Source organism: Thalassophryne amazonica, chromosome 2 (assembly GCF_902500255.1).
Source record: "Thalassophryne amazonica chromosome 2, fThaAma1.1, whole genome shotgun sequence".
Classification (NCBI taxonomy): Eukaryota; Metazoa; Chordata; class Actinopteri; order Batrachoidiformes; family Batrachoididae; genus Thalassophryne; species Thalassophryne amazonica.
Window position 1 is genome coordinate 14862793 of NC_047104.1, and position 25838 is coordinate 14888630.

General features: G+C 42.1%; 1 protein-coding gene and 1 long non-coding RNA gene across 2 annotated transcripts; one reads left to right on the forward strand and one right to left on the reverse strand.

Annotated features, from left to right (window-relative positions):
* The first annotated feature begins 5255 nt into the window (after positions 1–5255).
* On the forward strand, positions 5256–6348 carry LOC117501821 (protein ANTAGONIST OF LIKE HETEROCHROMATIN PROTEIN 1-like). Its single transcript, XM_034160782.1, has 2 exons — positions 5256–5419; positions 5686–6348. Exons 1-2 carry the CDS (start codon positions 5369–5371, stop codon positions 6109–6111), a joined length of 477 nt encoding a protein of 158 aa, XP_034016673.1. The 5' UTR covers positions 5256–5368; the 3' UTR covers positions 6112–6348.
* A 7252-nt stretch (positions 6349–13600) lies between these two features.
* On the reverse strand, positions 13601–24365 carry LOC117501828. Its single transcript, XR_004558097.1, has 3 exons — positions 24352–24365; positions 23301–23302; positions 13601–13850 (listed from the first exon to the last, which is right to left on the reverse strand). It is a non-coding gene; the product is annotated as an uncharacterized LOC117501828 (long non-coding RNA).
* Positions 24366–25838: the final 1473 nt, after the last annotated feature.

A 25838-nucleotide genomic window follows, 5' to 3' on the forward strand; every position in this document is an offset into this window, starting at 1 on the left:
GTTCTTTGAATTATACTTTTCTGAACTGCAATGTATGTTTTTTGGATTAAAGGCTGGTAGCACAATAAAAGACTGGGGTGGAACACTTCACCTGACCCAACAATTATTTTTTGGGGGGGTTTTTTTGGTGGGTACATAGACCTGAAAATGCACCAGAATGGATCCGAGATTTCAAAGTTTTCTGGGGGAGAACCCCCAAACCCTCCCGGCAGGGAGTTCAGGCCTTTGGCCCTTACCAAAAAATGTTCAATTTTTTTTTTTTTTCCATGGCCCATTTTCATCATTGTGTAACAGCCCTACCGGCCAGTATGAGTATTTGGTAAGGTCCTTTGGGCTTACGACTGCTCTCGCAGTTTTCCAGGGGCTAGTTAATGATGTTCTGCTGGATTTTTAAAATTTATGTTTGTGCATTTGGATGACATTTGATATTGTCCTCCGGTGAGGACACTCAGCATGTCTGGGTAGTACTCCATTGATTGTTACAGAACCAACTATACATCAAGGCAGAGAAATTTGAGTTCCACAAGCCCTCAGTGTCTTTTCTGGGGTTTGCTGTTGAGGAGGAGATCCATATGGATCCATCCAAGTTGGCAGTTTGTGGACAAAGAGGACACCTTGGATATCGGTGTGGGGGCCGTCTTATTTCAGATTGGCCCTTCTGATAGCAAATTGCACCCCTGTGTTTTTCTACCAAAATTATGACATTAGTGATCATGAACTGCTGCTGGCTGTTAATGTGGCGTCACTGGCTAGAGGGGGAACAGTTGTCTTTTATTGTATGGACTGATCATAAGAACTAAGAGACTCAATGCCAGACAAGCCCAGTGGCCTATCTTTTTCAGCTGATTCAATTTTGTATTATCTTACCGACCACGCTCCAAGAATGGTAAACCGGCTTCACTGTCGCTGTTTTTGATAAAACAATTCTGCCCACATCATATTTTGCTTCAGCTCATACCTGGGAACCTGTGCTTCCAGAGTGTCGAGCTGATGAACTTCTGGTCCCGGTCTCCCTTAAAGGGGAGGTCATCCATTAGTTGAAAGGGTAGTTGTAAAACAGCTAACTGATCATCTGCAGAGGAATGGTCTATTTGAAGAGTTTCAGTCAGGTTTTAGAATTCATCATAGTACAGAAACAGCATTAGTGAAGGTTACAAATGATCTTCTTATGGCCTCGGACAGTGGACTCATCTCTGTGCTTGTTCTGTTAGACCTCAGTGCTGCTTTTGATACTGTTGACCATAAAATTTTATTACAGAGATTAGAGCATGCCATAGGTATTAAAGGCACTGCGCTGCGGTGGTTTGAATCATATTTGTCTAATAGATTACAATTTGTTCATGTAAATGGGGAATCTTCTTCACAGACTAAAGTTAATTATGGAGTTCCACAAGGTTCTGTGCTAGGACCAATTTTATTCACTTTATACATGCTTCCCTTAGGCAGTATTATTAGACGGTATTGCTTAAATTTTCATTGTTACGCAGATGATACCCAGCTTTATCTATCCATGAAGCCAGAGGACACACACCAATTAGCTAAACTGCAGGATTGTCTTACAGACATAAAGACATGGATGACCTCTAATTTCCTGCTTTTAAACTCAGATAAAACTGAAGTTATTGCACTTGGCCCCACAAATCTTAGAAACATGGTGTCTAACCAGATCCCTACTCTGGATGGCATTACCCTGACCTCTAGTAATACTGTGAGAAATCTTGGAGTCATTTTTGATCAGGATATGTCATTCAAAGCGCATATTAAACAAATATGTAGGACTACTTTTTTGCATTTACGCAATATCTCTAAAATCAGAAAGGTCTTGTCTCAGAGTGATGCTGAAAAACTAATTCATGCATTTATTTCCTCTAGGCTGGACTATTGTAATTCATTATTATCAGGTTGTCCTAAAAGTTCCCTAAAAAGCCTTCAGTTAATTCAAAATGCTGCAGCTAGAGTACTGATGGGGACTAGAAGGAGAGAGCATATCTCACCCATATTGGCCTCTCTTCATTGGCTTCCTGTTAATTCTAGAATAGAATTTAAAATTCTTCTTCTTACTTATAAGGTTTTGAATAATCAGGTCCCATCTTATCTTAGGGACCTCGTAGTACCATATCACCCCAATAGAGCGCTTCGCTCTCAGACTGCAGGCTTACTTGTAGTTCCTAGGGTTTGTAAGAGTAGAATGGGAGGCAGAGCCTTCAGCTTTCAGGCTCCTCTCCTGTGGAACCAGCTCCCAATTCAGATCAGGGAGACAGACACCCTCTCTACTTTTAAGATTAGGCTTAAAACTTTCCTTTTTGCTAAAGCTTATAGTTAGGGCTGGATCAGGTGACCCTGAACCATCCCTTAGTTATGCTGCTATAGACGTAGACTGCTGGGGGGTTCCCATGATGCACTGTTTCTTTCTCTTTTTGCTCTGTATGCACCACTCTGCATTTAATCATTAGTGATCGATCTCTGCTCCCCTACACAGCATGTCTTTTTCCTGGTTCTCTCCCTCAGCCCCAACCAGTCCCAGCAGAAGACTGCCCCTCCCTGAGCCTGGTTCTGCTGGAGGTTTCTTCCTGTTAAAAGGGAGTTTTTCCTTCCCACTGTAGCCAAGTGCTTGCTCACAGGGGGTCGTTTTGACCGTTGGGGTTTTACATAATTATTGTATGGCCTTGCCTTACAATATAAAGCGCCTTGGGGCAACTGTTTGTTGTGATTTGGCGCTATATAAAAAAATTGATTGATTGATTGATTGATCCATTGGGCTCACGACAGCCCATTTGCCTGCCATCCACGTATTAAAAAGACCATGTCACTTATCCTCCAGCAGTTCTGGTGGCCACACATGAGTAAGGACAGTACTGACTATGTTAACACTTGCCAAGTGTGCGCTGCCCACAAGCCATCAAATCAGAGACAACCAGGCAAATTGCTTCCACTACCGATTCCCAGGCTACCATGGTCTCACATTTCTGTGGACTTTTTTAACTAATGGGGGTTGTTTGTAACAGTCAGCCTTTTTTGTACCAAACTATCATTAAGTGCCCCTTCACACAATGCAAATTTGGTCGATTTACACAAAAATTGCGCATGAAGCAGGAATCGTATGTAAAACGTGTAAAATCATAGCTGCTTTGAACACCTCGTACACCCGATGCTGCAACTATTTGCACACACCAGTGGCTGAAAGACAGAGTGCGTCCTGTGCGAGCCCATCAAACCCTCTTATGGCAGGTGTTGGCCAAATTCCAGGTGACACACATGAACATCTAGCACTACTGGCATTGCACTTAGAAAATGTGTGGCCATCCGTACTATCATCACGAACACAGTCTGGAGACAATCACTGTCGAGCTGGATGTGAAATTTGTCTAAGTGCCCCATGACTGTGAAGTTGCCGAGTGCACATGTAGTGTGGCAGAGTGTCAGTGCCCCTCACAACACTTGTGCGTTTTGCGTGCTCCCCCCAACACATCCATGTGTGTGGTTTGTTTTTTTTTAGAAAATACATTTATCTGCTTGTTGATTCATTCTCCTGTTACAAGACAGTGATTGTACACTCAACAAAAATATAAACGCAACACTTTTGGTTTTGCTCCCATTTTGTATGAGATGAACTCAAAGATCTAAAACTTTTTCCACATACACAATGTCACCATTTCCCTCAAATATTGTTCACAAACCAGTCTAAATCTGTGATAGTGAGCACTTCTCCTTTGCTGAGATAATCCATCCCACCTCACAGGTGTGCCATATCAAGATGCTGATTAGACACCATGATTAGTGCACAGGTGTGTCTTAGACTGTCCACAATAAAAGGCCACTCTGAAAGATGCAGTTTTATCACACAGCACAATGCCTCAGATGTCGCAAGCAAGATTTCATTTCTCTACCATAAGCCGTCTCCAAAGGCGTTTCAGAGAATTTGGCAGTACATCCAACCAGCCTCACAACTGCAGACCACGTGTAACCACACCAGCCCAGGACCTCCACATCCAACATGTTCACCTCCAAGATCGTCTGAGACCAGCCACTCGGACAGCTGCTGAAACAATCGGTTTGCATAACCAAAGAATTTCTGCACGAACTGTCAGAAACCGTCTCAGGGAAGCTCATTTGCATGCTTGGCGTCCTCATCGGGGTCTCGACCTGACTCCAGTTCGTCGTTGCAACTTCGCACAGCCATTGAAGAGGAGTGGACCAACATTCCACAGGCCACAATTGACAACCTGATCAACTCTATGCGAAGGAGATGTGTTGCACTGCATGAGGCAAATGGTGGTCACACCAGATACTGACTGGTATCCCCCCCCAATAAAACAAAACTGCACCTTTCAGACTGGCCTTTTATTGTGGGCAGTCTAAGGCACACCTGTGCACTAATCATGGTGTCTAATCAGCATCTTGGTATGGCACACCTGTGAGGTGGGATGGATTATCTCAGCAAAGGAGAAGTGCTCACTATCACAGATTTAGACTGGTTTGTGAACAATATTTGAGGGAAATGGTGATATTGTGTATGTGGAAAAAGTTTTAGATCTTTGAGTTCATCTCATAGAAAATGGGAGGAAAACCAAAAGTGTTGCATTTATATTTTTGTTGAGTGTATATATATATATATATATATATATATATATATATATATATATATATATATATATATATATATATACACATATATATATTTCAGAACATGTTAATGTTGGTTTTATGATGGTAAAACTTAAAAATTAAAAAGCACAGGGGGAACACATTGTCATTTTTGTGTTTTTAAAGACATCAGAAGGTTGTAAACATATATATTCAAAACTCTGGCTTTTTTGGGGGGACACCTCTGACTACAAATAGGTTGATGACATGAAGGGTTTTCGAGATCTTTTGCGAATGTCTGTGGATGAATTCAGTTATCTCTTGGAGAGGGTAACTCCCCATATAGCAAAAACAGATACACACCTGAGGAAAGCCATCAGCCCCAGGGACAGGCTGTCTGTCACCATACGTTTTTTGGCAACAGGCAAGTGTGTATAAATTACATTTCTGTAACACTTTAAACTATTGACAGGTGAACATAAGGCAAGGTCATTTTTCCAATTCACATAATAATTCAGTTCACCCAAGTAAATACAACCTGAGCTACATCATCCTACTTCTGCAACAGCGACCCTGTAGCTGGACATTTGTCTCCTCACCTACATAATACCACTGCAATCTATTCTTTAAAAAATATATATAATCTGTCAATCTATCAAATAAAAATACACAAAGCACCAACCATCTGAGTATTTAACTCACTTTCTTGACTTTGACAGGTGAGACCTTCAACTCATTAAGTTTCCAATACAGGATTGAAAGCACCACATTGAGCAGGATAGTAATGGAAACCTGCACAGCCCTTACCACTGTACTGCGTGAAGATTACCTGAAGGTACATTTGACTGGAAATAGTTATGTTACGTTACAGAATGTCACATTACCCATTTTAAAAATAATGAAAGGCTGACTTGCACATTGTCAAATATACTCCATAAATTAACACAACAGTTCATTTTCACAAAAACAATTATTTTGGTCCCAGATGTATTTTTCCATTCTTTGTGAAGTGTTATCAAAAAGGTAAAGTGGAAGTAAAGTGGTTAATATGATTTCACTAGATATTTATTTCATGCTCCATTTTGTACTTGTGTTCCACAGACACCATCAACTGACTCTGAGTGGAAGGCCATTGCCAGAGACTTTGAAAATAAATGGCAGTTTCCACACTGTTTAGGTGCAATAGATGGGAAACATGTCTTCATTCAACCTCCAGCCAACAGTGGAAGCATGTTTCACAACTATAAGTCAAGGTTTTCCATCATACTTATGGCTGTTGTTGATGCCAACTACAAGTTTGTGTATGCAAGCGCAGGGACACAGGGAAGGGTGTCGGATGCTGGAGTGTTTGCCCATTCCGACCTTAGAGATGCTATGGACACAAGCATGCTGAACTTACCCCGTGATGAAGCCCTGCCAGGCACTGTTAGCATGATGCCCTACATGTTTGTTGGTGATGATGCCTATCCTCTCAGACCAGATCTGATGAAACCCTATCCCTTTCGGAACCTTAATAACAATCACTGAATCTACAACTACCATCTTTCTAGAGCGCGCCGGGTTGTAGAGAATGCTTTTGGAATTCTGGCAAATCGCTTCAGGGTTTTCAGAACAACCATTTGCCTGGATCCAGACAAGGTAGTGACTATAATCTTCGCATGTCTCTGTCTCCATAACTTTCTCCGGCAACAGAAGTCTGAGGCCTATGTACCACCAGGCTATGTTGATTTTGAGGATGTGAACTACCAGCTGATTGAAGGAGCATGGAGAGGGTGCACTTCAGTCCATTGCAGTGGGCCGAGCACGCAACCCCCCAGTGGAGGCAAAGACACAAAGGGACATCCTTTGCCAATACTTTGTCTCACCAGCAGGGAGCGTATGGCATGACCTACACCATGGCAAGATGACATGGTATAGGTCAAGGACCAAAGTTTAACCTGTTTATAATACCCACCTATGTTCTTCAGATCCAAATTCTATCACTCACTAAACAAATATTCTACATCCTTGGTATATATTTGGTACATATTTCTCATTTAAAGCCTTGACCCCATTTTTTTTTTTTTTAGCAATAAGTTTATGGTTGTATTACAAGAAATATCTACATATACTTTGTGATTTATTTATGTCTTTTGTCACTAAATAAATATTGGAGTATTACCCCATTCAACTCTACAGAAAATACAGCTAGGTATTCTTCTATGGACAGTATGAACCAAGATATGCCTAGATTACTGACAAGCTTGCTCAGAAATCTGCAAAAGATTTAAGAAAAAACATTGTACAATTTGATCGCAAGCTGAGATGTTTTTTTTTTTTTTTTGCGGTGGACGTTTGGCAGATTGGATTTGTAGACTGTTATCTTTGAGATGTTTTTGTGGTATAACATGCTGTAATTCATGTACACTCAGATCAGACTTAAAACAAGGTTATGCAAATTGGCACTGGGCCTGTCAGGTTTTAAGGAGTTAAAGACAGTAACAACAGTAACAGAATTCGGCATTTGAAAATTGTAATGTCAGCTGCTAGTTCACTATTCAATTTATGCTGTATCAGTTGTCTTGATTCTCTTCTATTTTGATATCCCTCTCATCTTGAACAATAGAGATACTGTTTTACCACTGCTTTCAACATCCTTTTTTTTGTGGGGTGGTGGGGGGAAGATCAAAAATTTGCCTCAGAGTTACATTTACTTGTAATCATTTTTTTTTTTCTTTTAGGGTGTTTTCCAATGCATCTTCGCAATATTTGATTTAAATTGTATGTCATTGTTGACGAAGTGATTTCTTTTTAGAAACAAACAGTATTTTTTTTTATTTTATTTTTTTTTCGTTTGTTGTGTTAAAAATAAATCTTCAGTTTTGTTCAATATCACAATCGGCAGTCTTTTTGTAGGCCACACAAACATTTTTCTTTGTGTATAGAAACTTAAAGTTGAACATAATTAATTATAAAATAATACCTTCTTGGGAAATTACAAAAATGATCTGCTCCATGACTGTTGCTACATACTTTTATTAATAAAATGTGCAAACACTGCAAACATGAGGTAGATTGGTGTCACATAAATAATATAAACACAACAGGCACTGGGCCTGTCAGGTTTTAAGGAGTTAAAGACAGTAACAACAGTAACAGAATTCGGCATTTGAAAATTGTAATGTCAGCTGCTAGTTCACTATTCAATTTATGCTGTAATTTATGCGGCTACCTGCTGTCCAAACAGCTCCTCAGAGTCTGCATTCGCTGTCAGCATGTTCTGGACCTGCTGGAGCAGTGAAACTGTAGCCATTTCAAGGCTGTGCTCAACCGATTTTGGCTTCGGATTTTGGAGTCTTTGTCTTTTTTTAGCGGGCTGACTTGTGACCGATGGACTGTTCGGGATGTTTTCTTCTTCCAGCATCGCTGACACTGGACTGGTGTTTGAGGTGCTTAAAACATCTGCTTCGATGTTCACAGTTGACATGTCATCTCCCTCCTCTGCACGTGTCCTCTAACTCTGGGCCAAGCTGAGGGAAACAAAATAGAGAGCAGACAGACAGAGGTAAATTGATTACACAGAAGTGAAGATTTTAATCAGTTTCGCACAGATGAGATAACCTCATACTCTACAGTGGCAAGCTAAAGTCCTCGGCCCCTTGGCATTTCACACATTTAAACTTGTTTATGCCATTGCAACTACAAAAAGTGAATCAGGTTTCTTTAATATAATAATTTGGAAAATTATGTTCCTTAAACTCAAACTGAAAACAAATATCTACAACTTGATTTAAATTATAAAGAAATTATAAAAGTGACTTGGGAATGCTCATATCTATCCCCTGACTAGTCTGAAGTAAACTGGCAGTAAAACAGATTATTTACAGGTATTAGACCAAAGGGGCTGATTACTTATGCAACCCATCATCTTGGGTTTTATATTTTTTATAAATTTATATCAAGTTGTACAGATTTGTTTTCAGTTCAAGTTTAAGGAACATAATTTTCCAAATTCTTATATTAAAAACCTGATTTACTTTTGTATTTCAAATGACATAAACAAATTAAAAAGTGTGGCCACCCTTGAAGGACTGTGGCCAGTGTCAAACATGAACTTTGAATTATGCTTGTTTTTGTTAATCAAATTTGAGTAGTAGACTTGTTTTGAAGCCAATAGCATGTGCTTATAGTCCAAAATAACATCACACTGCGCAAGGTGGAAGACTTGTTGGGAAAGTGTAAGTACACGGACCCACAACAGGGGGCGCAAATGAACGGACAATGGAATAGGTCAAATAACAACACTTTACTGTTGCGAACGTGCACAACAAACACAACAGATTACACAACAGATCAGAGGTCAAATTACAAGGTGTCGTGTGGGCAGGCTCGAAGATAGGAGACGCCTGTCCAAAGCAGAACCGGAACCACACGATTTCCTCCGCCACCAGACCCCGGGAATACTGGAGCCGCCAAGTCCCGAACTCCCAGGTGGCCACTGCCTCCGCGTGTCGGACCTGGTACTGCTGGCGAGGAACAAAAACACAATTAAACGTGGGTGCGTCTGCACCCAGCAATCTGCACGGCAGGGAAGCTACCTCCACCTCTCGTTGGAGAAAAAGTCTGTTATCACTCACAAAAATCACAAAAAGGGCTTTCTATCAAGCAGTCAGGCTGAGGATATTACCTTTCAGGTAGAACGATATCTCGGCAAAGAGGTGGAGATGACGTCTTGCTGATATACCGATGCAGATCAGATGAGTGGTGACAGCTGTCACAGGTGATGAGTGTCAGCTGTCACCCCGGCTGCTCCTGTGAGGCGGCAGCGCCCTCTGGTGCCTGGAGCCCGCACTCCAGGCAGGGTGCCCTCTGGTGGTGGTGGGCCAGCAGTACCTCCTCTTCAGCGGCCCACACAACAGGAGCCCCCCCTCAACGGGCGCCTCCTGGCGCCCGACCAGGCTTGTCCGGGTGGCGGCGGTAGAAATCGGCCAGGAGGGCCGGGTCCAGAATGAAGCTCCTCTTCACCCAGGAGCGTTCTTCAGGTCCGTACCCCTCCCAGTCCACCAAATACTGGAAGCCCCGGCCCATCCTACGGACATCCAAAAGCCGGCGCACAGTCCAAGCCGGCTCGCCATCGATGATCCGGGCAGGAGGCGGTGCCGGACCCGGAGTACAGAGGGGTGAGGTGTGATGTGGTTTGATTCGGGACACGTGAAATACAGGATGGATCCGCAGTGAGGCTTCAGCTGCCGGCCTCACTGCGGCTGGACTGATGACCTTCTGGATTTTGAAGGGACCGATGTAACGGTCCTGTAACTTGGGGGAGTCCACTTTGAGGGGGATGTCCTTTGTCGACAACCACACCTCCTGCCCTGGCCGATACGCAGGGGCCGGGGTCCGCCGACGGTCTGCATGGGCCTTTGACCTCATCCGGGCCCTCAGCAAGGCAGAACGGGCGGCACGCCACACCCGACGGCACTTCCGTAGGTGGGCCTGGACCGAGGGCACACCGACCTCTCCCTCAACCACTGGAAACAAAGGCGGTTGGTACCCCAGACATACCTCGAAAGGGGAGAGGCCGGTGGCTGACGACACCTGGCTGTTATGGGCATACTCGATCCAGGCCAGATGGGTACTCCAGGCCGCCGGGTGCGCGGCTGTCACGCAACGCAGGGCCTGCTCCATCTCCTGATTGGCCCGTTCTGCTTGCCCGTTGGTCTGGGGATGGTACCCGGATGACAGACTCACCGTGGCCCCCAGTTCCCGGCAGAAGCTCCTCCAGACGTGCGAGGAGAACTGGGGACCGCGATCTGAGACAATGTCTGTTGGGATCCCATGCAGCCGGACGACGTGGTGAACCAGGAGGTCCGCTGTCTCCTGGGCCGTCGGGAGCTTCGGGAGGGCCACGAAGTGGGCCGCCTTGGAGAATCGGTCCACTATCGTGAAGATAGGAGTTCTCGATTGCCGACGTCATAGTTCCGTTCGGCCGGGGTCAACCTGCGGGAAAAATAGGCACACGGGTGAAGGACCTTATCGGTCTTCCCGCTCTGGGAAAGCACAGCTCCTATCCCTGAGTCCGAGGCGTCCACTTCAACCACTAACTGGCGACTAGGATCGGGCTGCACCAGAACGGGTGCAGACGAGAAGCGCCGTTTCAACTCCTTGAACGCGGCATCGCAACGATCCGACCAGGTGAAGGGAACTTTTGGTGAGGTCAGGGCTGTCAGGGGGCTAACTACCTGACTGTAGCCCTTAATGAACCTCCTGTAGAAATTAGCAAAGCCGAGGAACTGTTGCAGCTTCCTACGGCTAGTGGATTGGGGCCAGTCTCTCACCGCCGCAACCTTGGCCGGATCAGGAGCGACGGAGTTGGGGGAGATGATAAACCCCAGGAAGGACAAAGAGGTGCGGTGGAACTCACACTTCTCGCCCTTCACAAACAGCCGGTTCTCCAACAACCGCTGCAGGACCTGACGTACATGCCGGACATGAGTCTCAGGATCCGGAGAAAAGATGAGTATATCGTCTAGATATACGAAGACGAATCGGTGCAGGAAATCCCGCAAGACATCATTAACTAATGCTTGGAACGTCGCGGGGGCGTTTGTGAGGCCGAACGGCATGACCAGGTACTCAAAGTGACCTAATGGGGTGTTGAATGCCGTCTTCCATTCGTCTCCCTTCCGGATCCGAACCAGGTGATACGCATTTCTAAGATCCAGTTTAGTAAAGATTTTGGCTCCATGCAGGGGGGTGAACACGGAATCTAATAATGGCAACGGGTATCGGTTGCGAACCGTAATCTCATTCAGCCCCCTGTAATCAATACATGGACGAAGTCCGCCATCTTTCTTGCCCACAAAAAAGAAACCTGCCCCCATCGGGGAGGTGGAGTTCCGGATCAGCCCGGCAGCTAATGAGTCCCGGATGTAGGTCTCCATTGATTCGCGCTCCGGTCGTGAGAGGTTGTACAGCCTGCTGGACGGGAACTCAGCGCCTGGAACCAAATCAATGGCACAATCGTACGGACGGTGCGGGGGAAGGGTGAGTGCCAGATCCTTGCTGAAGACGTCAGCAAGATCGTGGTACTCAACTGGCACTGCCGTCAGATTGGGCGGGACTTTGACCTCCTCCTTAGCCTGGGAACCGGGAGGAACCGAGGATCCTAAACACACCCGATGGCAGGTTTCGCTCCACTGAACCACCACCCCAGACGGCCAATCGATCCGGGGATTGTGCTTTTTTGGAAGAGCACCTAACCAGGCATATCAATACAAGACGATCCAAACTCTCACAGTTAACGGCAACAACGAACTATGTAAATGCACTTATGCAGAAAAATGAAAGTCCAGACATCATTGATGAACAACTAAATGAGTGCAAGAAGTTATTAAAGGACTTTGTTCATGCAAATGATGATGTAATGCTGCTGTTACCTGAAGAAGAAAAGGAAGCTGATCAGGAGCTTTGGTTTAAGCCAAGAAATGAACAGTTAAACAAAGTTATACATGATGTTGAAAAATGGTAGAAACAACAAGACAACAACTTCAAGATGACATCAGACCAGATGACAGTGTTTCTGCTGTTGATGCACCAGTAAAAAAATAAATCTGGTTTATATGATGCACGAAGCAGTGTTACAAGTGGCTCTTCAAGATCATCCAGAGCTTCATCCAAAGCTTCATCCATACCGTCGGTGCGGCGAAAGGAGCAAGCAGAACATGCTGCTTTGGTGGCAAGGGCAGCATCTTTGAAACAGAGACAAGCATTAGACATTGAGGAATGCAGATTAAAAGCCAAGAGGGAACAATTGGAGATGGAGACAGCTATTGCTGCTTCCACAGCTAAACTCAAAGTGCTGGAGGACTGTGAATATGACTCTTGCAAGAGTGATGCAGTCGTTTATCCTGTGATAAGCTCAGCAAACCATCTACAACAAATGAACCTGCGTCCAAAGGTGAAAGTTGAACATACAGAGGCAAATAATTGCGAAGTAAGACAAGAACATGACACACAGCAGACTGTCAACAATGGTCCTGACCTGTGTGAGGTGCTGTTAAAACAAAATGACATCACAGAGATGTTGGTCAAACAACACAAACTGGCACATTTACCCCAGAGAGACGTTCCAGTTTTTAGTGGTGATCCACTGGAGTACAAGTCATTTATAAGAGCCTTTGACCACTCTATTCATGACAAGGCTGATAGTGACAGTGACAAGTTATACTACCTTGAGCAGTTTACCAGAGGTGAGCCCAGAGATCTAGTGCGAAGTTGTCAGCATATGACTCCTTATCAAGGTTACAATGAAGCAAGAAGGCTGCTAAACTATCACTATGGGAATGAGCTAAAAATTGCAACTATATGAACAAAGCATTCAACTGGCCACAGATTAAACCAGATGATGCCAAAGCTCTTCAGACTTACTCACTGTTTCTCACTGGATGCAACAATGCAATGCAAGACATTAACCAGCTTCAAGAAATTGAGAACCCTTCTCACCTCAGAACAGTAGTTTCTAAGCTGCCGTATAAGATTAGAGAGAAGTGGAGAGTTTCAGCATTTGACATCCAAGAGAAAAGTGGACAAAGAGCAAAGTTTGCAGATGTGGTCAGATTCATAAACAGAGAAGCTAAAATAGCTACGGATCCTGTTTTTGGTGAGATAAAGGACATTGAAGATAGAGGAAAGCCTTATGAAAACATAAAAACAACTCAAGCAGCAAGACCAAAGGGAAGTACTTTTGCTACAAGTGTAATGCTGGCTGCAAGAGAAAAGTCACTTGAAGGTGGTAAAGGTCTCCTGTGTCATACCAGCAGTTCTTTCCTGAAACCATGTATGTATTGTGAAAAACAACACACATTGTAAGAGTGCAACAAGATCAGAAATCAGCCTTCAAAGACAGGCTTGAATTTCTGAAAGTCAAAGGGTTATGTTTTGGATGTTTGACATCAGGACATTTAACCCTTAGATGCATAAGTGGGTCAGAAATGACCCGGTGAGGATGTTTTCTTCAAATATATTTGTAATGAAAAAAATGTTATCATTTCATATTACAGGTATTCCTCAAAAAACATGTTTTTGATATAATGACATTTACATTTTGAACTTACCTTTTATACATTTTAAGAAATTGTAGTTTTTGTATTACTACCCCAACCTTCCATAAGTGGGTCAAAAATGACCCGCATGCATTTTCTATGGAATCCAAAGGGAACCTTTGATTCTTATCAACTGTGACTGTCAGGAATAAGTTAACTGCAGACCACACTGACTATATCAGAAGTCTCATCCCTCAGGAAACACATTTGGTGATAAGAGGACCAGAGCATTCCGACTGGAAACAGACCATATTCCACCAGGATCTGTTCCTGGCCAACTGCAGACAACAATTCATCCCCAGTGATTGTGTCACTGTGGATGAACAGCTTGTGCCATTCAGGGGTAGGTTCAAGTTTCTACAGTACATGCCAAGCAAGCCCGCCAGGTATGGCCTAAAGATCTTCTGGGTTTGTGATGCACACATCCCCTATGCAATAGATGGTATAGTTTACATGGGGAAACAACCAGGGGAAGAAGTTCAGAAAAATCTGAGGAAACATTGTCCAGCAATTGTGTAATACATTTAGAAACACAGGTCGCAACATCACCATGGATAACTTTTTCACCACTGTGCCTCTTGCACAGTATGTCCTGGAGAAGGATCTCACTATTGTGGGGACTCTACATCACAACAAGCCAGACATCCCTCCTCTGATGAAGCCTTCCAAGTCCCGGGAGGTTTACAGCACAGAGTTTCGATTCAACAACAGCCTTACCATGGTCAGCTATGTCAGAAAGAAAGGAAAAGCTGTTGTGCTTCTGAGCACGATGCACCATGACACAGTAGTGGATGAAAATAGCAGAAAGAAAAAAACAGAAGTGATCACATTTTACAACAAGATGAAAGGAGGTGTAGACACCACTGACCAGATGGTTGGGACCTACACCTGCAAGCGCGAAGCACAGAGGTGGCCCATGGTTTTGTGGTACAACCTAATTGACATTGCCGCCCTGAGTGCCTACACCTTTTTCACGGCTCAGCACCCAGAATTCAAGAGTGGCATCAAAAATGCACGACGGCTCTTCCTCAAAGAGCTGTCAAAGGAGCTTGTCACACCACACATGAGGAGTCGACTGGAAGGCTGCCCCCAACTGCAAACCCCGATTATTGAAGCAATGGAAAGGTGTGGGGTGACAAAAGCCACAACCCAGCCACAGGAAAGAAGCAGACTGGGCCAACCAAAGAGAAAGAGGTGTCAGATGTGCCCAAGCAACAAAGATCGCAAAGTCAAAAATAGGTGTTCACATTGTTCGAATGCTGTTCTGGGTAATTTTATTTTTTCAAAAATGTTAAAAGTAAAAAATAAAGTTATTTCATACATAAAATCATTCTTGTGTGGTCCTAAATACTAAATATTATACAAGTGATTATGACAAAAAATGGCTTAAAAACACATTGATTCTAATATGGGTCATTTTTGACCCACTTATGGAAGAGTGTAGGGTCCAGTCACTCGTGCATCTAAGGGTTAAGTAAGGACTGTAGAAAGAGAGCTTCTTGTGAGTACTGCTCTAAGAAACATCCCAGCATGCTTCATCTCACAATGGAAGATGACAAGAACACAGCGGACAGCAGTCAAAGAAACACAACTGAAGCCGCTACTGCTGAAGAATCAACGTCTCAGGTGGGACCTGTGGAGCCACCGGGGCCGGAACAGGCAGTCGTGTTTTGTCAGTTGTGCCTGTGTTTATCAAGTCAAAGAAAAGCAATAAAGTGATAGAGACTTATGCCTTTATGGACAATGGAAGCCAGGCCACCTTCTGTTCAGAAAAGCTAATGAGACAGCTTGACTTAGAAGGCAAGAAAACACAGATCCTGCTTCGTACCATGGGCCAGCCACATGAGGGCGCCCTTGTGCCACACAGTTCAGCTGGCAAAGGCAGCTGTCCGTCAGTAGTGTTAACAAACTGTTATTTTAAATAGCTCACAGTAATAATAGCTCACAGCCATCTGACTATTGTAAGACATGCAACAGGTAAGTATTAAAATATATAATTTTGATTTACTATGCCAGCAAAAAAAAAAAAAAAACTAAGTTAGCGGACTGAAAATTATCAGAGCTAAATTTAGCAGAAGCTAAGTGGTCGACTGATGGTTTTCAGTATTAGCTGTAAAACAAATCTGCTAACAAAAAATTAGCTTTGCTAATTAGCGGTTAGTGGATTAGTGGATCTGTGCCCACCACTGGTTGAATGTATGGATATTACATGGTAAAGAACTTTACAAGATTCATGATTCAATTCAGTGTGATCCAAAGTATTTTTGCAGGCTCAAAATCTGCATCCACATTTGTTTTACAGTTCTAACACTTTTGTTGTCAGGTCTTAGTTCCAAGTTCATTATTCTGTGCAATATGCAAATGGACGCGCTGTCAATCGTTTTTATTCCCTGTAGAACTTGGACACAGTTCAGACAGATAGCATCTTCAAAACCTTCTGTGGAACCCCGCAGTGATTATTCTGTTAACAAATCAAAGCTGTTCTTTTGGTCTCATACTGATGGTGCTGTCATTCAACGTATGAATTTATTTATTTATTTTCAGGAACAATCTGATATATTCTCCAAAAAAAAAATGTGATTCAAAAATAATAAAAAAATAATAAATAAATAAAATGCTCTGAATGGCGAGTGTTGAACTTGTATAGACAATCATTTATCTCAGTAGTGAGGTACAGTAGTGTTCAGAATAATAGTAGTGCTATCTGACTAAAAAGATTAATCCAGGTTTTGAGTATATTTCTTATTGTTACATGGGAAACAAGGTACCAGTAGATTCAGTAGATTCTCACAAATCCAACAAGACCAAGCATTCATGATATGCACAGTCTTAAGGCTATGAAATTGGGCTATTAGTAAAAAAGTAGAAAAGGGGGTGTTCACAATAATAGTAGTGTGGCATTCAGCCAGTGAGTTTGTCAATTTTGTGGAACAAACAGGTGTGAATCAGGTGTCCCCTATTTAAGAATGAAGCCAGCACCTGTTGAACATGCTTTTCTCTTTGAAAGCCTGAGGAAAATGGGATGTTCAAGACATTGTTCAGAAGAACAGCGAAGTTTGATTAAAAAGTTGATTAGAGAGGGGAAAACTTATATGCAGGTGCAAAAAATTATAGGCTGTTCATCTGCAATGATCTCCAATGCTTTAAAATGGACAAACAAACAAACAAACAAACAAATAAATAAATAAAAAACAGATGCATGGAAGAAAATGGAAAACAACCATCAAAAGGGATAGAAGAATAACCAGAATGGCAAAGGCTCACCCACTGATCAGTTCCAGGATGATCAAAGACAGTCTGGAGTTACCTGTAAGTGCTGTGACAGTTAGAAGACTCCTGTGTGAAGCTAATTTATTTGCAAGGATCCCCCACAAAGTCCCTCTGTTAAATAAAAGACGTGCAGAAGAGGTTACAATTTGCCAAAGAACACATCAACTGGCCTAAAGAGAAATGGAGGAATATTTTGTGGACTGATGAGAGTAAAATTGTTCTTTTTGGGTCCAAGGGCCGCAGACAGTTTGTGAGACGACCCCCAAACTCTGAATTCAAGCCACAGTTCACAGTGAAGGCAGTGAAGCATGGTGGTGCAAGCATCATGATATGGGCATGTTTCTCCTACTATGGTGTTGGGCCTATATATCGCATACCAGGTATCATGGATCAGTTTGGATATGTCAGAATACTTGAAGAGGTCATGTTGCCTTATGCTGAAGAGGGCATGTCCTTGAAATGGGTGTTTCAACAAGACAATTACCCCAAGCACACTAGTAAACGAGCAAAATCTTGGTTCCAAACCAACAAAATGGATGCCTTCCAGATGTGAAGAAATCATGAAAAACTGTGGTTATACAACTAAATACTACGAGGGCTGTCAATAAAGTAAGGGTCCTTTTTATTTTTTTCAAAAACTATATGGATTTCATTCATATGTTTTTACGTCAGACATGCTTGAACCCTTGTGCGCATGCGTGAGTTTTTCCATGCCTGTCGGTGACGTCATTCGCCTGTGAGCACTCCTTGTGGGAGGAGTCGTCCAGCCCCTCGTCGGAATTCCTTTGTCTGAGAAGTTGCTGAGAGACTGGCGCGTTGTTTGATCAAAATTTTTTCTAAACCTGTGAGACACATCGAAGTGGACACGGTTCGAAAAATTAAGCTGGTTTTCAGTGAAAATTTTAACGGCTGATGAGAGATTTTGAGGTGATTCTGTCGCTTTAAGGACTTCCCACGGTGCGAGACGTCGCTCAGCGCTCTCAGCCGCCGTCGTCAGCCTGTTCAAGCTGAAAACCTCCACATTTCAGGCTCTATTGATCCAGGACGTCGTGAGAGAACAGAGAAGTTTCAGAAGAAGTCGGTTTCAGCATTTTATCCGGATATTCCACTGTTAAAGGAGATTTTTTTAATGAAAGACGTGCGGACGGATCCGCGCGTCGGGACGCAGCCGACGTGGTGCGGCGGCACAGGAAAAACACCTCCGTGTTGATAACCATTTGTAAAATCCAGGCGGCTTTTGATGGCTTTCAGTGGAGTGAGTATATGAGAAATTGTTTAACAGGCAGGACATGTTCCAACTTGTCCTTAAGGCTTTCAACAGAGGTGTTTTTCCTGTGGCGGAGCGTCGCGGCGGCTGCGTCCCGACGCGCGGACCCGTCCGCACGTCTTTCATTAAAAAAATCTCCTTTAACAGTGGAATATCCGGATAAAATGCTGAAACCGACTTCTTCTGAAACTTCTCTGTTCTCTCACGATGTCCTGGATCAATAGAACCTGAAATGTGGAGGTTTTCAGCTTGAACAGGCTGACGACAGCGGCTGAGAGCGCTGAGCGACGTCTCGCACCGTGGGAAGTCCTTAAAGCGACAGAATCACCTCAAAATCTCTCATCAGCCGTTAAAATTTTCACTGAAAACCAGCTTAATTTTTCGAACCGTGTCCACTTCGATGTGTCTCACAGGTTTAGAAAAAATTTTGATCAAACAACGCGCCAGTCTCTCAGCAACTTCTCAGACAAAGGAATTCCGACGAGGGGCTGGACGACTCCTCCCACAAGGAGTGCTCACAGGCGAATGACATCACCGACAGGCGTGGAAAAACTCACGCATGCGCACGAGGGTTCAAGCATGTCTGATGTAAAAACATATGAATGAAATCCATATAGTTTTTGAAAAAAATAAAAAGGACCGTTACTTTATTGACAGCCCTCGTAGTTTAGTGATTCACAGGATTGCTAAAAAAGCACTTTGAACATAGTAGTTTTGAGTTTGTAGCGTCAACAGCAGATGCTACTATTATTGTGAACACCCCCTTTTCTACTTTTTTTTACTAATAGCCCAATTTCATAGCCTTAAGAGTGTGCATATCATGAACGCTTGGTCTTGTTGGATTTGTGAGAATCTACTGAATCTACTGGTACCTTGTTTCCCATGTAACAATAAGAAATATACTCAAAACCTGGAATAATCTTTTTAGTCACATAGCACTACTATTATTCTGAACACTACTGTACATGTCTTTGGGTCCTCAGCCTTTGAGATCAAGAGGCACCTGGCAAAACATATGGAGTCATGAGGTCATTGGAAAGGTGTTTGGTAATGCAGGTGTTTTTGCAGGTGAACAAAGGTCCAAGTGTTTAGGTTGTGAGACTTGGATGCTAACCAGTGACCTAAAGGATCAATTGGAGGTCTTTTGTACTAGGTGTCTTCAAAGGATCCACATTTTCTAAGAGAGACTAAGATGAGGAGCATCACTTACATTGTGAGGGAGGGTCAGTGTTGACATTTTGGCCATGTTAAGAAAAAAACACCCAAATGAATTCATTAAATTCAAACTTGTGTACCCAATTCTTGTTTATTCAAGCCATTACTGATGTATGCTGTAAAATAATTTACTCTGGCAGAAGAGCAGTTCAAGGACATCATTAAAAGCCCCAAATTGCCATGACATTCAGACCAATGATGAGTGTATGTAAACTTCTAACCACAACTGTAAATTATGTGCAGCAGTTGTTGAAACCAATTAATAGTTTGTCATTTAACCCTCAAGTGACCAAGCAATTTTAGTGATTAATTTGACTGAGTGGGGTTATTTATGGCCCCATTGACTTTATATTGGAATACTTCTATATGAATGATTGTTTTGGGGTTCTTCAGATTTTTTTCATTCTCTAATATTGTTGTCCATCATCCTTTTTGTCCTCACTCATCAAGAATGCCATCAAGAATCAGTCTCAATGCTTGTGCAGCTGTAAATCTTGCTATTCTTGGTCTGGTGGACATGCTTCCTTGCTAATATAACGGTTAAGTTGGTAAATTACAATACCATCTGAAGCGATAATGTCAAAAATCTCATAGATATTTATGAGGTCATAAGTGACCCCGCACAAGTTTGAATTATACTTGCCAATCCTTGAAAAATTCTATGAACAAATGCAGGATGAATAGATTGACAAATTCAATCAACCAATTAAAATTACTAAATTGGTGCACAAAAATATATGCCTGGAGTCATAAATGACCCCACTCGGTCGCTTGAGGATTAAAATGATCAACCTTAACCTTTCATTTGGCAAATGTATTGAGTCTCAAGAGTTCAGACTACATAAAGCAGAGTTTACACATTTTGGATATGTTCAAACAAATACTGGTTTTGGCAGAGTGGTTTTGCTACTGAGGTCCAATATTACCATGAGGTACGGGTTCTCACCTTTCATCTCAATCAATGAACAAAAGTAGATTTTGTGTGAATTCATTTTATTTCATTTGTACAGTGCAAAATCACAACAGATGTCACCTCAGAGCAACTTTGGTGCTACCAAATGCAGCAACAGCACCAAAAAGTCTCAAGAAAAACATAGGACTTAGCTAAACTGGCTTCTTTTTGTTATATCGGGTTCCATTCTTCGCCATCGTGTAGTGAGTCACAGGTATCTGGCACATCCCCTTGATTTGCATAGTATTTTGACTGATTTTTCTTACTAGCCGAACCCCTGCTCCAACAGCTTCCATTCATTTTCCTCATGTAGTGAGTGACAGCTGTCCTAGGAGGCCTCCTTGATCTGCTAATGTTTTGGGCTGACTTCAATCAGCCCAGAGGCCTGAAATTCAGTGAATGACAGCAGACATTCAGAGTTCTGTGAGCGTGTGACAACGGCAGCAGTGGACATTAGCAAATGAGGTGGATGATTGATTTTTTTACCTAAGAGTTTGGTAAATGGCAGTGGATATACAGTTTTTGGAAAGTTTGTTGGGAAAAGTATCTGTGAGGGTGGAGGCAGCATGAATGGCATGAATTAATTTATTACAAGTTGTTTGGCAAATGACGTAGGGCTTGAAGAATGGTGATTATTTTGTTTTCTTCCAAGAAAAGGCATGATGTGAAGTTCTCCTCAAATAAAGTGAAGCCAACATCTCTTTCCCTCTCTCCCTTCCTCTCTCTCAAAATGTGTTTATGAAGCTTGTTTTCTTTTTGTAACACCTAGAACCCACTCGAGCAGTCTTTAGAGTCAGTCCATGCCATTCAACCTGCAAAGAAAGATGGCTGCAATCACATCTTAGCCTGCTGTATGCCATTAGAGAGCCTGTAACATATCTGAAAATTATGAATCACTTAGGTGGGACATTGACACGTGGGTGCCCACATATTGACCCACACATCCAAGTTTCTCTTCTGTCATGACCATTATTTTTGATTGTTGTTTTATTCAGGACATGATGTTTGACTCAGTATGCTGCAAAATGGTTTTTATAATTCAGTTGCAGCATCTATTGACAGTTGTTACACATTTTGCTTTGCATACAAGGCTTCATTCACAGAACTTGAATGGATTCTGTAGCATTCTGATTATTTATCCTATAAATCTGGCACACTTGGTTAAAAAAATGTCACATGCCAATATGTGCAGAAAGAAATAGTGAAATGATGTTCGTGAGTGAGTGAGTTTTTTGGCATCAAATCATTGTGGGTGCTTCTCTTTAACATTGTAGAGCACTTAGTATGTGAAGGCATTACTGCTGTAACTTGGTATCTCAGATGTGACGCTGTTGTTGCTGCAGTGAAAACCATCCCATTGATTGCTGGCATTGTTTATGTTTTGTTTTCCTGATGTGCGCTGCCTGGTTGGCAAAACAAACATTCATTTTGTCAGTCATGTGTGCCATTCGGCAGCATGTTTTGCTGAGTGTACTTGTATACAAAACTGCATATTTCTTTGATTACTGCTATCATCCTGACAGCTCCTTCAGCATAATCTGTTTTGTTTTTCTCCCTTTGCTGACCTTGTTGTTGGCGTCCTTGCAGTACTGCTGCACAGACCACACATGAGAATACCAGCAATGATAATTTCGCAAACACCCGCACTGATCACTTTAGACCTATGTCTCCATCATGTATTAGTATGATGCTGGGATTGGAACATTTGCCAAAATGTGTACATTAAATAGGGGACAACCCCCTGTAATTGCTGCCAAAGGTGCCAAATCAAGCAAGTATTGAGCAAAGGGTGTGAATACTTAGGTACATGTGATTTAGTTTTTTATTTTTATTATTATTTTTAATAAATAAAAAAAAAATCATCTTGTCATTATGGGGTTTTGTGAGTAGAATTTTGAGGGGAAAAAAATGTATTTACTCCAATTTGAAATAAGGCTGTGACACAACATGTGGAATAAGTGCAGCTCTGTGAATTCTTTACAGATGCACCGTATGCCAGAGTCTATATTTTTCCTGGATGTCTGACACTCCAAATAAACACCTCAGGAAGCTGTCCTGGAATACCGTGCCTAAAGCAGCACTGTAGCACAAAATAATCATTCAGGTGCATCTGTGTAATTTGAGGTGGTCTTGATCAAAAGTGCAAAAAAACATTTTAAGATCTCAGAAAACAGTATTCAGAGCTTATATGCACAGTCTGTTATGTTGTTTCGATAGAAAAATGCTACAGACAGCTGGAAAATGTGAGTTGCATGTTTTTCCTTACAGATCTTTGAATCAAACAGAGTTATCCACATTATAATTAGGCCTGTTTTAGAGTAACTGCGAATTTCATACATGTAGCAGCCATCTAGGCTAAAAATAAAATTAAAAAGGGTACTGCAGATATTGGCAGAAATGATGCAGAACTCTGCTGAATGATTCACCATACAAATCAAATGCAGTAATGAGAGTTTTTGTTGTTATTGTTGTTGTTGTTGGTTTGTATATTTTTGGGGCCATTTTGGCTCATTGTAAACTTCAAATGCCCAATTACTTGATTTGTAGAAGGAACTTGGAGGCACTTTTTTGCTTATGTTGCATAGCTATAGCCTTTCCCATTAGCAATTTTAGTTTAGAGTACAGCCTCTCTGTCTTTCAACTTACGATATATATATATATATATATATATATGAAATGAACTGCAATATTGAAGATGGCAGAACAACAATTTGGTTTATAATTATGTACATATTATTACATCTGCCAAGGATGTAATAAAATCATTGGTGTTTATTTATTTATTTTTCTGTCTGCCTCTTAGCAGGATTACGTCAAAACTATCAATCAATCAACTTTTTTCTTGTATAGCGCCAAATCACAACAAACAGTTGCCCCAAGGCGCTCCACATTGCAAGGCAAGGCCATACAATAATTATGAAACACAGTCTACGTCTAAAGCAACATAACCAAGGGATGGTCCAGGGTCACCCGATCCAGCCCTAACTATAAGCCTTAGCGAAAAGGAAAGTTTTAAGCCTAATCTTAAAAGTAGAGAGGGTATCTGTCTCCCTGATCTGAATTGGGAGCTGGTTCCACAGGAGAGGAGCCTGAAAGCTGAAGGCTCTGCCTCCCATTCTACTCTTACAAACCCTAGGAACTACAAGTAAGCCTGCAGTCTGAGAGCGAAGCGCTCTAATGGGGTAATATGGTACTATGAGGTCCCTAAGATAAGATGGGACCTGATTATTCAAAACCTTATAAGTAAGAAGAAGAATTTTAAATTCTATTCTAGCATTAACAGGAAGCCAATGAAGGGAGGCCAACACGGGTGAGATATGCTCTCTCCTGCTAGTCCCCGTCAGTACTCTAGCTGCAGCATTCTGAACCAACTGAAGGCTTTTTAGGGAACTTTTAGGACAACCTGATAATAATGAATTACAATAGTCCAGCCTAGAGGAAATAAATGCATGAATTAGTTTTTCAGCATCACTCTGAGACAAGACCTTTCTGATTTTAGAGATATTGCGTAAATGCAAAAAGGCAGTCCTACATATTTGTTTAATATGCGCTTTGAATGACATATTTGATGGAATTTTCACCACAGATAGATATGAGGCCATGGAAGACTCTATTAAATTTTGGAGGTGATCCAAATCCAGATTCTGGATCAAGATTATACTTTATATAGGCTTTGAAGGATTATGTCAAAATGACTTCACAGATTCTCACTAAATTTGCACCACATATAGGTATTAGGCCATGGAAGACTCCACTGAATTTTGGAGGTTCTGGATCAGGATTTCAATTTGCATGCTTTAATTTGTCAGATTTTGAGGATTACGCCAAAAGTACTTAACAGATTTTTACCACACATTGATGTTAGGCCTTGGAAGACTTTTGGATTTTGGAGGTAATCTGGATTCTGGATCAGGATTTCACTTCGTAGACTTTTAAGGATTACATCAAAACTACTTCACGGATATGACATCATGATGTAAAACCAAGATCAGGAAGACACTATTTTGTGATAGCTTGTGTATTAAATATCACATTGCAACATCTTGATCAGTCGGACCATTCTGGATCAGTATGCAGTTATTGCATTGTGTTGTGTATCCAGAATCAGGTAAAGTCTGGGTCATAATCTGTTATTTTGAGTCCTTGTCAACCCTTGGCAGATGTCAGAAATCTCAGATTGCTCTTGTTAGGGGTGTGAATTTTTCATTATTTCACAATTGGATTTGATTCCGATTCATAGGGACAAGATTAGAATCAAGATCGATTTTAGATTCAAATTGATTTTTGATTCTAAAGTAATTCAGTACATAGAGTTGCAAATTTCAGGAGCTACTTAAGTGTAGGACAGTGCACTAAGAAAGATTCTGTGGCAAATGATGCCATGAAAGCAAAGTGTGTCTAAGATTATGTAGTTTTATATTTGAAAACAACAGCTAATCTACAATCAAAGGTTTTGCACAACAGTGTAGGGGTGCAGGTATTTTGAAATGAAACAAGCGTTGGATCTAGTTTTTATTTGTATATGTTCAGAATTGGTTGGAAATTTGTTAAAACAAAGCCAAATAAAATAAAATAAATGATTCATGACTTGTAATGTTTTTGATCTGTTGTAAGAGCCACAACTTGAGCCAACTAGTAAAATATGATGGAAATTTCATATTTCACTATTTTGTGTTTCATGTCATTTCATGTTATACGCTAGTCATGAATAATTTTAAAAATGTTAAAAACACATTAATACTGGAAAATGGAGTATTTGCTGCCAAGTTCAAAACAAACCATGTCTTTAATCTGTGTGCAGCAGAGAGCTGCGTTGGACACTTTAACACTGTCAGACAGAGTAAAGGAAAAACTTTTTTTTTTTCATTAAATGAATGCAAGTGAAAGCGTGCACCTTCTGACCACCCACCCCCCACTCACACACACACAAAGCAGTCCCATGGACATGAGATGTAGGACATTTCCCAAAATCAGGCAGAACTCAGGACCCCACAGAGATGCCTACTAAAGCAAGAACAGCCAATGTGATGAAACACTGCTGTGCCCTCCACAGTCAAGGACCCTGCACCTGAGTGGAGCGGAGGGTTCCCCCAGGCCACCGTTGTGAGGTACACACCAGATCCAGCCATGAAAAGGTGACCCTACATATCTTAACACCACAGCGCAACAGCAGCACCACAATGCCCAACACCTTGTCGTGAGGCTACGGCCAGCGGTGACACTTGGAAGCACCTGAAGACCATAACATCCCCTAACATCTGACAGAGGGTTTACAGCCAGGCTGTGGACACCCCAACTCCCTGGCTCTGGGTCGGAGTAGAGCTCTTTCCCTCGCAGCTACTTTCCAAGGCATGGGTCAAAACCCAGAATAAAAATATTTAAGGCATAAGTCCACTAATCAGCAGGCAAATTTCAGCAAACACAGGTGAGACATGCTACATCTCATCCATCTCAGTGATAGACATTGCAG